We start from the raw sequence: 14,021 nt of genomic DNA on the forward strand, positions 1-14,021 counted from the left end.
GCCGAAAACTGCATTTTTGCATACAGCCGTTTTTCAAATCTGCCGCCTTTTGAAGCACAGTAACCCGGAAGTGACATCATGGACGCCGCCTCCGGGTTACGTCATCGGAGACCCAATCGATGCCGTTTCCGGCATTCATCGGGACTCCATCCAGCCGGCGGACGTGCGGCTGGGTGCTCGGGGCTCCACGGAAGGCGGCGGGAGGGGGGGACGTCCCCTCCCGCCCCCTGGGTAACGATCGAGCGGCTCCCGAGCCGCACCGGTCGTTACCGATGGAAAGCCGACCGTCGGCTTTAAACCACGGTACCGGTATGATGCCTCTAGCTAGAGGCATCATTCCGGTATAACCCCGCAAAGTCAGCCGACGTAGGTCTACGTGGCTAGACGTTAAGTGGTTAAAAATACTATATTTGGATATGTGCAAAAAAAGTTGAACTTACAAGATCAATGGAAAGGCATCTCTAAAATAAAACATCATTATAAAAGCGGAAAACCCTAAAAATAATAGCAAAACAAAATAAATACTGTGCGTCCCTACCAAAGTGTCCTTCACCCTCATTTCATGATATGTGTATCCCAAAAAACATCATTAAAAATGCTTCTTCATATGTTAGGAGCACAGAGGAGTGGGAAGAGAGGCTGCAGTTACAGTGTGTGAGAGCTGATTGGGGAAAGGAACACACCCTCCTCCAGCAGAATACCTGTGTTGTGAATAGACAAGCTCTATTCTGAGCTCCCCCACCCTCCCGTCAGAAATGTTGTCCCATGTGTCGGAAAACTTCTCAGAAGTGACTCATGATAACAGAGGAACAAAGCACCAGAGAGAAATGACACTCAGAGCTTTGGAGAGAGAAAAGTAAACACTGCAGATACTGTATATGTGCTTTGCTAAAATTCCATGACTGAGGTATACAACCACTTTAACTGGATTTCCTTTATGAGATAAATTAAACTTCTGAAATTTAATTTTATTGTAACTTCAGCTGCCTATGTTTTTGGACCTGCTGATCATTTTGAAAGATTTTCACAGAAGGTCATTTCTAATTATGTATTTCTTCATCATTTCACCAGTTTGAATGCTAGCTTACTAGCTGTCGGTGTCTTGAGAACTGTCATGGTCATTTACCCAGGACAAGCATGTAATGTGAAGTATAGATGCCTTTCCTAGGTCTGTGAGCCAGAAGGTCAGCATGGCAACTAAGCAGTTATTTTCAGAAAGAGACTGGCAAAATCAGCCTTTATATACATTTCTTAAGAGTTTTGCATGTGCTAATGTATTTATCCATCTCTTTCGGGAGAATGAATGATAACCTTTATTGAATATGTTTCATGATTACAGATCTTTAAAGGCTTTGACAAGAAAAAACATATTGATAGTGTGTACACCTCTTCGGAGTCTTCTATGTGTGGCATTGAGTTAAACGTCGTCAACCAGCAGGAATATTTACTATCAGGTACAAAGTGACTGCTCTGTATTTAGGCACAAACATTTTTCATTGCTTTTGACCCTATCAGCCCAAGCTGTAAAATAGGAACATTTATACTTACCTGTTCGGCGGCCCATGTCATAGTAGTATTAAAGCCTAAGCCTAAGCTTTTTTTTATTATACCTTCATCCCTCTTCATCAGTATATCAACAGTAAATATATCAACAGCAAAAAAACTAGGGCAGAGCATATTGCACACATAATTAACGATGATGGGAGGATGGTTACAGAGGACACTGAAAAAGCAACCGTGCTGAATTCTTTTTTCTCGTCAGTCTTTACGCAGGAAAAGGAAGGGTACACTGACCATGACTGTATGGTTAGTAGTAATACACAGGACTTGCCACTATGGCTAACAGAGGGGGAAATCAGGGAAAGACTGGATAAACTTAACACAAACAAATCACCAGGCCCGGATGGCGTACATCCGAGAGTGCTCAAGGAACTCAGTATGGTTATATCTAGACCACTGTTCCTGATCTTTGCTGACAGTATTAGGACAGGAGTTGTACCAGGGGATTGGAGGAAGGCTAACGTGATTCCGATATTCAAAAAGGGCCAGAGACATATCCCGGGAAATTATAGGCCTGTCAGTCTGACATCAATAATATGTAAACTTTTGGAGGGGATGATAAGGGACTATATCGTAGAGTATGCTAAAGACAACAACATCATCAGTAGTAACCAGCACGGGTTTACAAATGGGCGTTCTTGTCAAACCAATCTCTTAGCATTCTACGAGGAAGTGAGCTGTGAGCTAGATAGGGGGAGACCAGTGGATGTGGTGTACTTGGATTTCGCTAAGGCGTTTGATACAGTTCCCCACAAGCGCTTAATTTATAAAATAAGGTCTGCAGGTATCGACAGCAGGGTTTGCTCTTGGATACGGAATTGGCTAAAAGGCCGTGTCCAAAGGGTAGTAATAAACAGCGCATACTCAGACTGGTCTGAGGTAGTAAGCGGGGTGCCCCAGGGCTCAGTCCTGGGACCAACCTTGTTCAATTTATTCATAAACAGCATTGAGGAAGGGATCAGTAGTTCGTTATCAGTTTTTGCAGATGACACAAAATTGGCCAGGGCAATAACTGCACAGCATGAAGCAGATATCCTACAGAATGACCTGGACAAAATTACGGAGTGGGCAACGACATGGCAAATGAGGTTTAATGTGGAGAAGTGTAAGGTTTTGCACTTGGGGACCAAAAACATAAAAACACAATACACGTTAGGAGGGGAACCCTTGGGGGAATCAAAAATGGAGAAAGATTTGGGAGTCTTAGTTGATGATAGATTAGGCAACAGCATGCAATGCCAAGCGGCAGCTTCCAAAGCCAACAGAATATTAGCATGCATAAAGAAAGGGATGTATTCCAGAGATAAGACTATAATCCTTCCACTTTATAAAACTCTGGTCCGACCGCATCTGGAGTATTCTGTCCAGTTCTGGTCGCCAGTCCTCAGGAGGGATGTGTTGGAGCTGGAGAAAGTCCAGAGAAGGGCAACTAAACTGATTAGGGGGTTGGAGGACCTTACCTATGAAGAGCGGCTGCAATCGCTCGATTTATTTTCCCTGGAGAAAAGACGTCTGAGAGGGGACATGATAGCAATTTATAAATATCTTAATGGGGATCTCAGCTTAGAAGAAAAGCTGTTCATTCGAAGGAATTGCATGAGGACTCGAGGACATACAATGCGATTAGAGGAGAAGCGTTTTAACCTCAGGCAACGTGGGGGGTTCTTTACTGTTAGGGCTACAAGATTGTGGAATTGTCTACCACAAGAGGTGGTTTCTGCGGGTAGTATGGTGACTTTCAAAAGACTCTTAGACTTACATCTCAAGGATCAGGAGATTGAGGGCTATGTTAGATGATTACAGTCACACACACCTACACAGGTTGAACTGGATGGACTATTGTCTTTATTCAACCTCGCCTACTATGTAACTATGTAACTATGTAAGTTACAAGTGGACAACAATTAATTATTTGGCATAACTCCCCTAAAGACTCACATTCTCTTAATTTAATTGGTGCAGCCTTTAGTTTCCTCTAAGTGGTTTCCCCTTATTTCTGGTTTCTAAATAAAAATGTCATGGTAACCTTGTTGAGACCACATGTCTCAACATTCCCAGACCTGTTACGCATGTCTGTGGGTGCCGTGGCATTATCACTCTATGCCTCTGGGCTGTTTTTTATCAATCCAGTGCAAGCAGAACTGGCAGATATTCTGTGAGTACGCACATAAGGGTGGCTTCAACTGAGCTCCATAGGACCCCGAAAGCTAAGGAGTCACCTTCAGTGCAATAATCAAGCCCAGCCATCAGGGGATTGGGTGATTGAAGAGATTGGAAAGCAGACACTTTTGGAGAAGCAGTACATAATGTAAAGGCTGACATCAACATCTTAGTTAGCATAAAAAAGTGGGCTTGATATCACTTTAAAAGCTGTCATTTTGTTTCCAGACTCCAGGTACCCCACAATTCTGACCTTGTGATTACCCGCTCCTCGCTTAAGACCAAATCAGCCAGAGGAAAAAGACACAGTGTGCAAGGGTGGGGACGGGTTTATGACACATTCAGTAATTTCACATACCTGCAGCAGTTTAGCAGAAGTTCCCCTAGAGATGGCATATTATTTCCAAAGCTTTAATGACTCTTTTTTATAGGGTCTAAATGTTCTGGTAAGAGTCCTCTTTATTCAAGGTGGTGGCACACTTGGGTATTGAGAACATCAGAATAAAAAAAAAATCCCTTCACATCACATTTTTCCCTTATTTGGACTTTTTTCTGGGACAATTATTTTTATTTTTTCATTTTTAAAATTCTTTATTTATCAAGACAAGCTTGTTTTGATTTTGACTGGTCACTTTTAGTGTGGCAATGTAGTCTTATATATTTGTATACAATTTGTCTAATTGTATTTGCTAGCTGCTGTTTTTCTGGTCTGTCAGCGTGATAGTGGTTTGTTTAGAACCCTTAATGGAGCTGCCTTGGTTTATTTATTTGCTTGTTTTTGCAATCAGAAACTGGTTAAAAGTGGTTAAATTGCCTGAAAATGAAGAAAATTTCTGTAATGTCAACTTTCTTGCCAAAGTATAACATAGTTATTTATTTCTACAAGGCTACTTTCAGGAAAACAAAGTTGCCATCAATCTATGTGGCCTTTCTATACCTTGGTATGATGTGACAGCGTTCCAAATAAAGGCTCTCAGAGGCTTTTATAAATTGGGATGTGACTGTAAGGTAAGTGTCATACCTTCCACTCTAACACTTTTACGTAGGAAACACATGGGGCAGATTTACAAAGGAGTAAATGTGATATACAGCTAAAAAAAAACACTTTGATTGAATCAAAAATGAAAACCAGTGCATCTAAGGACTTGGAAGCTGCCATATTAAACATTTTTGTTTTTGGGTTCAGATATGATATTAGAATAGTTGAAAGCTGTAGGCCAGCAGCAAATCAAAGAGCACAGGTGGAAGGATGAAAATAAGAGTAACGGTATAAGATGGTAAAGCAAGCTAAATATAAATCCTTGTGACAAAAACAGACACCATCTCCTCAGACCAGTTTAAACCCTTAGCATTTCTATTTACTGTGGCCAAACAAACCATTGCTCAATCCTGGGATTCCCTCAACCTGAAAGTATATGAACTTTAAAGCTGAATTAAAACAACCTTGATCTATGAAAAAATTACGTCAAAACTATTAACCAATTTTGACAAAATGTTGACCTCTTGGCTCAAGCATTTTATCTCACCTACTCCTGACAGGCGCCTCTTATAACTGTGAAAAGAAAGGATGCCTTACACAGGCAACCGCCCTAGCAGACCACAGGTACCCCTCTTCCCCCTGCTTACCTCAACCCCCCCCCTCCCACTTCTGATGTTCTCTACTCTACTTCTTAGCTCTTTTGGCTTTCCTATCTTGTTCTTGGCTTTTTCCTGCTCTTTAATGAGACGTGATCAATTATAATGTTGGCTATATTACATTACAGTATTACTCTGTTATCAGCACTCTTTAGGCCCCTTTGTATACTTTATGATCAAGCTATATGACCGTGAAATGTGTATTGTATGTAATGTAAAACTCGACAAAACCAATTAAAAGGATGGTATAGCAATATTTAAGACCTTAAGTCACATTTTGAATTGTTAGATAGTGTAGTGTAAAAATATATGGTCGGAAAGATTAGTCTCTGAGCTATTCTAGAGGTGGACAGAAGAGAAAAAAAAATAGGATGAATCTAATGCTCTGGGTTTTTTTTTTTCAATACCACAAAAATGATGGATAAGAGCAGGGCTTTTTTTTCTCAGGGAATAGGTGTAGGTACTCCCCCCGCCTGCAAGTCACCCCTTGTCTCTGCCCTCCTACCCACTTCTGAGCACCGTCCCTTGGTTCAACCCCATACCCACCTCCCAGTTCCGCTTCTTTTAGAGAATAGAGAAGCATGTATCATTTTGTGGTGCTAAGTAATTTGTATGGAATTTGTTAGTGATAGCAAGAAAAGCAATAAAATAGATCCCCTGCAGCCAGCAACAATACACCCTCAGCAACAATGGATCCCCCAACAACAATTGACCCCTCAGCAACAAAAGTAGACCCCCCCCCCAGCAACAACAGACCTCCCACAACAAAAAAAACCCAGCAAAAATAATATATCACCCCAATAGACCCCCAGCAACAAAATATCCACCCCAGCAACAACAGACCCCTCATAACAAAAAACCTTCCCCCAGCTACAATAGACCAGACCTAGCATCAATAGACCCTCCTGCAGCCAGCAACAATAGATCCCTCCCTCAACAGTAGTTGGTTTCCAGCAAAAATTCATCCACCAGCAACAATAGTTCCCTCCCAGTAACAACAGATCCTAAAGCAACCAGAATCAATAGACCCTCAAGCACACCCCAGCACCCTTTGCCATTACAAGCATTCAGTGCTGAAGGTGCGTTCCCCCACATTCCCACTGAAAATAAGCCCTGGACAAGAGATATATTTTATGTAGTGGCAGAGTTTCACAAAGGTCTAAAGTGTGTAAAAAGCAAAGACTGGAGTTAAGTATCACTCAAAGACAGACATACAATGTGGGGTATAGAATCATTAAATGATAGCTAAGCAAGAAGCCTTTATAGAATTATATGCCAACTATGGTAGGGTCCCACCTCTCAGGAAAGGTTTTCTTAAATACAGAACTTTTCCGCAGTCCATACAACAGCTGGATAGGAGTTATATAATGACATGCATTAATGTTCTTTCAGTTTGTAAATTAAGAAAGTAAATAACAGATTTGCTTGTAATGATTTGCTTTTAGATTACGTATTGTTTTGCAAGCTCTTGTGAAACCAATACAGCAAGCGAGTGCATTTTGAAAGACTGGTCATATGAACAAGCTTTACGTGGATACGAAACACAAAACCTTGCATGTATCCAACGGAAAGATGGCTCCTGCATCTGGTATCCAAGTTCACACTCCTATGGAAATCATCCTTAGTTGTTCAATACTTCCAGCAAAACAGATTCAGTTGGTTCTACCAATCAGCATGAGGCTGTGGAACACACAACACAATGAAATGCACAAACATGTAATCTGTAATTGTCAGGGTTGGGTTTGGGTGGAACAGTATGTTCAGAAGCTATGTTCAAGGATAAGCTTACCCAAAACTGGTATTTCATAGGTAAATGGGTAGAGGAGGCAAAATCCCTCACTAGCTCTTTATATTTCTCTTATATGTATTTAAGGCCTAAGGTTTTTCCGCTTGAGTGTAGAAGAAGCTTGTCAATACTGCAGATGAACACTGGATCTTGACTGGGATAAAGCATTTATGCGTTTGTGGGGAGTAAATGCATCAGGATTCTGAAGTATATATCAAGACTACTGCTCAAGAATTTTACTAACCTTCTAAAGCAGTGGCAGGGACTGGCGGCTTTTTGGACATCTATCTACATCTGCCTTATGAATATGTATAGATGGACATCGTGATTTGCATGTTTGCTTACTGGTCAACAGTAAATTACTTAAAGTGGGCTGAAAATACCTTCCATGCACATATACTGTGGCAGGGCGGCCGCTCTGTATCAAATCACATACCTAGTACGTGATCTGAAACTTTCGGGTCCGAGGAACATGGATCTTTGCCTTCCCCTAGTCAAAGCACCTGCCCCACAGTTAGTAAGCACAACTTAGGCATATATTTAACACTATAATTGCCCCTGGTGTTAACCCCTTCCCATCCAATGTCATTAGTACAGTGACAGTGCATATTTTTTAGCACTGATCACTTTATTACTTTCACTTGTCCCCAAAAGGTGTCAAAAGTGTAAGTTAGGTGTTCAATTTGTCTGCTGCAATATCGCAGTCCTGCTATAAGTTGCTGATTGCCGCCATTACTAGAAAAATAAATAAATACAAATAGTTTGTAGATGCTATAACTTTTGTGCAAACCAATCAATATACGCTTATTGGGATTTTTTTTTCTAACAAAATTATGTAGCAGAATATATATTGACCTATATTGAAGAAATTTGATTTTTTTTACATTTTTTCATTGTTGTATTGTATGTTTTATAGCAGAAAGTAAAAAATATTGTCTTTTTTTTTTTCAAAATTTGCCGTCTTTTTTTGTTTATAGCGCAAAAAATTAAAACCGCAGAGGTGATCAAATACCACAAAAAAAATCTCTATTTGTGGGAAAGAAAGGACAAAAATTTTGTTGAGGTACAGTGTCACAGGACCGCACAATTGTCAGTTAAAATATTGTAGTGCCGTATCACAAAAAATGGCCTGGTCATAAAGGGAGGTAAATCTTCCAGGGCTGAAATGATCAAAGTATAACTAAAGGTAAAACTTTGTTTTTAGTTTTGGATAGAGTGCAGGGGGATTAGTCAGTCAGCTTGTCAGTTTTTAAGTCAAAACACTTTTTATTCAAATACCAGGGTACAAACATACATAAGGACATAGATGTAAAAGACTTCCCATAATATGTCATACTCATATGTCAATGAGGACCATAAACAAAAAAGAGAAATAAAGCAGTGCAATGGAAAGATAATGTATATGGAATTAAAAAAACACAGTACAAAATAATAAACTGGATCAGGGTGGGAGGTAACAAACCCTTTTATGTGATTCTGCAATAAAAAACAGGACAAGGAAAGGAAACCCCAATGAAGCGCTTGAAAGCCACCACAAAAAAAGTATATGGTACATGTCCCAGTGAAACCATAAGAAGGGTGGTCACACTATTCCACTACTAGAGATTGTAAAGTGGCTGAATCACTACAAGCACGGCTGCACCTCCACGTAGCTTGTCAGTTTTTATAGCTCCCATCAAGGAGATTGCCCCTCTCTATTTGTCCTGTTTCCCATTATCATTAAAAGTGAAAGTAAAAGAAAATCCCAAATTATGTCTTGTTCCCAGAAAAGTAATAGAGGGGAAATCCTCCAATTAGTACACTAGTTCTGGTGACCTGGTGGTCCCCAAGGAATTCCCCTAATTTGCAGGGATTTCTTATTACTTCCTGTTTGGCTTTGGAACAGGAATGAAGGGAAATCTCCACAATGTGACACAGATGGGGGAAAAAAAGCTGACAGGGGTTATTGCACTCCCTATGCTCTAGCCATAAAAAAAGGTTTTGCCTCTAGTTCTACTTTCACTTATATAGCGAGGAGTATTATCAAACTAACAGTCACATGTAAGAAGTAAAAACATAGACGTAGGCAAATTACAGTCTAATAGACCTACGCAGTAATAAAAGAGCAAACCGCTATATTCGTTAACCAACCAGACTTTATTTTCAGCTCATTTCCTTGTTAAATTAACCTATTAGACTAAAGGTTTTCTGTGTATGGATGCATTTTTTGTAACCTTTCTAATCAACTTTTATTGATGGAATAACTTTCACACAAATATTCATTTTATGATTCAGTATCTATATTTTTTCATCAAAATATATTTTTTGGTGTGTTGTCTTAATCAGATGTTCTACTTTCGAAATGATAAAATAAAGCTTTGTGCACATTGAGACCTAAGCACTGCACTTAGGACATAGTCGTGGTATGGTCTAAGTGCTTCCTGCATGAGATTTCCGCACTCGATGAAGGAGTGTGTTGTGTAGTTAGAGCAGAAAAAGCCCCACAGGAGTGTGTGTCTAATTTCAGTGCCTAAAAGTTAAACTTGAACTCCAGTAATTCAGACACTTTCTAAAAAGTGCCAGATTTCCATGGGTTAAGTCCATTGCCTGCCTTTACACGCACATGAACTTTAACGGCATCCCAGTACTGGTCCGTAGGGTTCAATGTTCAGTTGGCCCACTCTTTACAGCTACAACAGCTTCAACTCTTCTGTGAAGGCTGTCCACAAGGTTTAGTAAGGTGTGTCTATGGGAATGTTTGACCATTCTTACAGAAGCGCATCTACGGACTAAGACTGGGATGCCATTGAAGTTAATGTGCGTGTAAAGGCAGTAAAATTGGTAATATAGTGTATCTCTTTATTTAGAGCTTGCATTTTTACTGAACACTATCGTTATACTTCCAGCATTCTGATGCTGGACCTTCTTGTCTCAGCTCCAGCAGCTTTAGAGACAAATGTAGCCATGCCTTCATCATTTATCTTCACTCCCTGTGCAGATGATGAGTGAGGACAAACAGAAAACCTGGTAGAGGTTCCAACCCAAAAAAAAGGGTATTTAGGGTATGCATTCTATACTCAAAGGAAATCCAGTGTTTATCTGCAGAGCTGACTAATAATAAAATGGTAAATGCAAAAGACAGAATTATCGAAATAGCTGCATGAAGTGTGTGGGATTGGATTTACAGCTATAGAGCTCTCACTGCCAGAGTTCCCAAGTAATATAAAAAGCCAGTATAAGGGCAAAGCCTTCAATAGTACTTCATCTTTCCAAAGCAAAAAGAAAAAAAAAAAGAAAATTATAAAGAAAATCAAACAAAAAGTGGAGTATTGAATGTCCTGATTTTTTTAGTTGTGTGAGAGTCATCTCATTAAAATATATTGGATGACTACATTTATATTGTAATAAAGTATCTTCAGATGTAGGTTAATTAATGTTTACCTATTATGAACCGGTAAGTGGTAATTGTTTTCAGACTGTTCAAAGTTTATAGTATATAATCTATGTTAAATACATGTACCTGTTTCCTGACAGCAGATAAACTTTTGTTGATTTGTAATTTTTCTATGTATATTTATGGTTTAATTTCAAATACAGTAATAAAGAGGATCTGTCAGGTTGCCACTCTGTGCCTCTTTGGTGTCAATACATCTTAATAAAAACACAGACTGAATATTTTGTTCTTGTGTTCTAGATAATGTGTGTATACAGTGGAGAGAATATTTCCAAACATTTTATGCAACACAGAGATACAATTTGTACTGTAACCCACACTAGTCAATCAAAATTAAGCTATAAAAGGATTGTAGATTCTTGGTTGGCATAAGGTGCTGAAATCTGAACTCTGGTTAGTCAGTAGTGATTGCAGCACACTACTGTTCTTTTGTTTTACTTTGTTAAATACACCAATACAATATAAAGCTATTTTTAAGAATTCTAGTCCCTTTTAAGGGCTAAAGTCAAACCAAAGGCAAGACTTTTGCCATCTTATCCCTGTGGGGAGATTTTTTCTGAATTTCTGTCCCAAAGCCAAAAGAGGAAGTGAGCGAAAATCCCTCCACAGTTAGAGAATCCCCAGTTGCCACCATGCCTCCCATCCATCTTATACCTGACAACATTTGAATTCTAAGTCTTCTACCCCAAAGTTTAAACCCTCTCAGGTGAGGAGCACAGTTAGGAACCATGCCTAACTGACTTTCAGAAAGTGTTAATTTGCATAGGAAGCTGTGCAGGTGTCAGTAGCCCTTTAAATAGGTAACACTTTATGGCACATATTACCCAGGGGAAGCTCAGGTTAAAAAATGTCAGGGCCAATGCAATAAAGTATTAGGTTTGCAGCATTTTCATTACCATGTCATATTTGTAAATTTTAGTTTTCACAATTTTGTTAAATTTTATAAAAGCTTTTATAGCACTGAACAGGCGCTATATGCACGTTTCTTGAATTTTGAGCCTATTGAGGAGAGCAGGATTGTATGTACAGCCAAAACATGATTTTGTTTTGGATGAAATGGGGAAGGGGTTTCTTTTGCTGTCGGTGTACCACTGGGGACATTTCCGTTCACTTCCTGTCCAGAGACACAACAAGAAGTTAGAAAATCTCCCAAAGAGAAAAACCTCTTAGACATTCTGCAACATGGCATCTATACTGTATCTCACAGAAGTGAGTACACCCCTCACATTTTTGTAAATATTTTATTATACCTTTTAATGTGACAACACTGAAGAAATGACACTTTGCTACAATGTAAAGTAGTGAGTGTACAGCGTGTATAACAGTGTAAATTTGCTGTCCCCTCAAAATAACTCAACACACAGCCATTAATGTCTAAACTGCTGGCAATAAAATTGAATACACCCCTAAGTGAAAATGTCCAAACTGGGTCCAATTAGCCATTTTCCCTCCCTGGTGTCATGTGACTCATTAGTGTTACAAGGTCTCAGGTGTAAATGGGGATCAGGTGTGGTAAATTTGGTGTTATCGCTCTAACTCTCTCATACTGGTCACTGGAAGTTCAACATGGCACCTCATGGCAAAGAACTCTCTGGGGATCTGAAAAAAAGATTTGTTGATCTACATAAAGATGGGCTAGGCTGTAAGAAGATTGCTAAGACCCTGAAACTGAGCTGCAGCACGGTGGCCAAAGCTATACAGCGGTTTAACAGGACAGGTTCCACTCAGAACAGGCCTCACCATGGTCGACCAAAGAAGTTGAGTGCATGTGCTCAGCGTCATATCTAAAGGTTGTCTTTGGGAAATAGACGTATGATTGCTGTCAGCATTGCTGCAGAGGTTGAAGGAGTGGGGGGGTCAGCCTGTCAGTGCTCTGACCATACGCCGCACACTGCATCAAATTGGTCTGCATAGCTGTCGTCCCAGATGGAAGCCTCTTCTAAAGATGATGCACAAGAAAGCCTGCAGTTTGCTGAAGACAAGTAGACTAAGGACATGGATTACTGGAACCATATCTTGTGGTCTGATGAGACCAAGATAAACGTATTTGATTCAGATGGTGTCTAGCGTGGGTGAGGAGTACAAAGACAAGTGTGTCTTGCCTACAGTTAAGCATGGTAGTGTCATGATCTGGGGCTGCATGAGGGCTGCCAGCACTGGGGAGCTACAGTTAGATGAGGCAACCATGAATGCCAACATGTACTGTGACATGCTGAAGCAGAGCATGATCCCCTCCCTTCAGAGACTGGGCCACAGGGCAGTATTCCAACATGATAATGACCCCAAACACACCTCAAAGATGACCACTGCCTTGCTAAAGAAACTGAGTGTAAAGGTGATGGACTGGCCAAGCATGTTTCCAGACCTAAGCCCTATTGAGCAACTGTGGGGCATCCTCAAATGGAAGGCGGAGGAGTGCAAGGTCTCTACCATCCATCAGCCCCGTGATGTCATCATTGAGGAGTGGAAGAGGACTCCACTGGCAACCTGTGAAGATCGGGTAAACTCTATGCTCAAGAGGTTTGATAAAGCACGCTTAGTCATGTGAAACGCGTCATCCTTTTGTCCCCTGCACAATGCCTGTTACATCCTGTGCCTTTTTTTACTTTATTAATAAATCCTGATTGCATCCTATGGGAAGTGTTACCATTCCTCTACTCTTCTTACATTTGGAATCTGCAGCAGTGGCAGGGTGTGCATCCCAGCAGGATTTTGTTCATTTCAACCAATGAGAATCACCTGGAGCTGCAGTTTCTGTCCATGCTAAGAAAGAAGGTTAAGGCAGTGCTGCAAAATAATGGTGTCCACACAAAATATTGACACTTTGGGCCCAATTTGGACATTTCTACTTGGGGGTGCACTCACTTTTGTTGTCAGCGGCTTAGACATTAATGGCTGCGTGTTGAGTTATTTTGAGGGGACAGCAAATTTACACTGTTATACAAGCTGTACACTCACTACTTTACATTGTAGCAAAGTGTCATTTCTTCAGTGTTGTCACATGAAAAGATATAATAAAATATTTACAAAAATGTGAGGGGTGTACTCACTTTTGTGAGATACTGTATCTTTATATTTTGAAAGCATTTCATCAGAAATATGTTCTAGAAATATTTAAGAATCCCTAGAGGGGCACCTTTTACTTTGATCTTTATTAAGCAATAATAAATAATTAGAACTAAACTGAGATTGTACTTGTAAATAGATACATTGTATATATCTCCACTCTGTGTTTCTAGAGCACTGGGTTGACTTTTCATTGGGGGCAACCTATATGCTAAAGATGGTTTGCACCTAAATGGAAGGGGGTCTGCTGTGCTGGGGGAGAGGTTTATGGGAAGGCTGGAGGAGTATTTAAACTAGGATTGAGGGGGAGGGTGAATTTGATTATAATGGGGTAGACAGTTCAGACAGGGGTCAGCCCCTATTGGTCGGTGGAATGAGGAA

General features: G+C 40.2%; 2 protein-coding genes across 2 annotated transcripts in view; one reads left to right on the forward strand and one right to left on the reverse strand.

Moving 5' to 3' along the window:
* Positions 1–7,322, forward strand: part of TIMP4 (TIMP metallopeptidase inhibitor 4) — a 64,251-nt gene extending 56,929 nt beyond the window's left edge. The window contains exons 3-5 of the mRNA XM_082266535.1: positions 1,340–1,454; positions 4,607–4,728; positions 6,801–7,322. Coding sequence (XP_082122661.1) covers positions 1,340–1,454; positions 4,607–4,728; positions 6,801–6,980 — 417 coding nt within the window. The 3' untranslated portion in view covers positions 6,981–7,322. The remainder of the gene's footprint in view (positions 1–1,339; positions 1,455–4,606; positions 4,729–6,800) is intronic.
* SYN2 (synapsin II) overlaps positions 1–14,021 on the reverse strand; it is a 462,275-nt gene that overhangs the window by 154,745 nt on the left and 293,509 nt on the right. The gene's annotated exons all lie outside the window — the stretch shown is intronic.

This window comes from Pelophylax lessonae, assembly GCF_965119305.1.
Source record: "Pelophylax lessonae genome assembly, chromosome: 8".
NCBI classification, from domain to species: domain Eukaryota; kingdom Metazoa; phylum Chordata; class Amphibia; order Anura; family Ranidae; genus Pelophylax; species Pelophylax lessonae.